The 1016-nt window shown below is 48.9% G+C and overlaps 1 protein-coding gene across 1 annotated transcript in view; it reads right to left on the bottom strand.

The window, feature by feature from the left end:
* Window positions 1-151, bottom strand: part of bglap (bone gamma-carboxyglutamate (gla) protein) — a gene marked incomplete at its 3' end in the record, with an annotated part of 4030 nt that extends 3879 nt beyond the window's left edge. The window contains exon 1 of the mRNA XM_016470941.1: window positions 57-151. Coding sequence (XP_016326427.1) covers window positions 57-114 — 58 coding nt within the window. The remainder of the gene's footprint in view (window positions 1-56) is intronic.
* Between the last annotated feature and the right edge of the window lie 865 nt (window positions 152-1016).

The following is a 1016-nucleotide window of genomic DNA, read 5'->3' as shown; positions in this document are numbered from 1 at the left end:
TACTATACACACACACACACACACACACACACACACAGAGACACACACACACTGACCTGCGCTCAGACATGCGGCTATCACGCAGCAGAAGATCAGGAGTGTGAGGCTCTTCATGTTTGTCTCCGTGTTTCAGCTGATCTGTGACTGTTTCTCTGTGTCGCTCACTTCATTTATAACGTGACATCACAACGATCTGACATCACGATTGGATGAGGAATCAAACACACACACACACTGCAGTATCAGCACAGACTCTAGGTGGAGCCGTCCACAAACACCACAATCTTCAAATAATGTGATTGCATACGAGCGGCTCGTCAGCGGAGGAAACCAGCTTCATATAAACATTTCATATAAAGACTTTAATTACAGCTGTTCCTGTAGCAATGATGTTCAGGGCCAAGCGGCTCCTCAGGAATCACCTGGAGCTGTGTGCTTTCCTCTCATCTGTGTGTGTGTGTGTGTGTGTGGGAGTGTGTGTGTGAGTGAGTGTGAAGTGAGTGAGTGTGTGTGTGTGAGTGTGTGTGTGTGAGAGTGTGTGTGTGTGTGTGTGTGGGAGTGTGTGTGTGAGTGAGTGTGAAGTGAGTGAGTGTGTGTGTGTGAGTGTGTGTGTGTGAGAGTGTGTGTGTGTGTGTGTGTGGGAGTGTGTGTGTGAGTGAGTGTGAAGTGAGTGAGTGTGTGTGTGTGAGTGTGTGTGTGTGAGAGTGTGTGTGTGTGTGTGTGTGGGAGTGTGTGTGTGAGTGAGTGTGAAGTGAGTGAGTGTGTGTGTGTGAGTGTGTGTGTGTGAGAGTGTGTGTGTGTGTGTGTGTGGGAGTGTGTGTGTGAGTGAGTGTGAAGTGAGTGAGTGTGTGTGTGTGAGTGTGTGTGTGTGAGAGTGTGTGTGTGTGTGTGTGTGGGAGTGTGTGTGTGAGTGAGTGTGAAGTGAGTGAGTGTGTGTGTGTGAGTGTGTGTGTGTGAGAGTGTGTGTGTGTGTGTGTGTGGGAGTGTGTGTGTGAGTGAGTGTGAAGTGAGTGAGT

Source organism: Sinocyclocheilus anshuiensis, unplaced genomic scaffold (assembly GCF_001515605.1).
Source record: "Sinocyclocheilus anshuiensis isolate Anshui unplaced genomic scaffold, SAMN03320099.WGS_v1.1 scaffold14211, whole genome shotgun sequence".
NCBI lineage: Eukaryota > Metazoa > Chordata > Actinopteri > Cypriniformes > Cyprinidae > Sinocyclocheilus > Sinocyclocheilus anshuiensis.
This window is presented reverse-complemented; position numbering and strand designations above follow the sequence as displayed.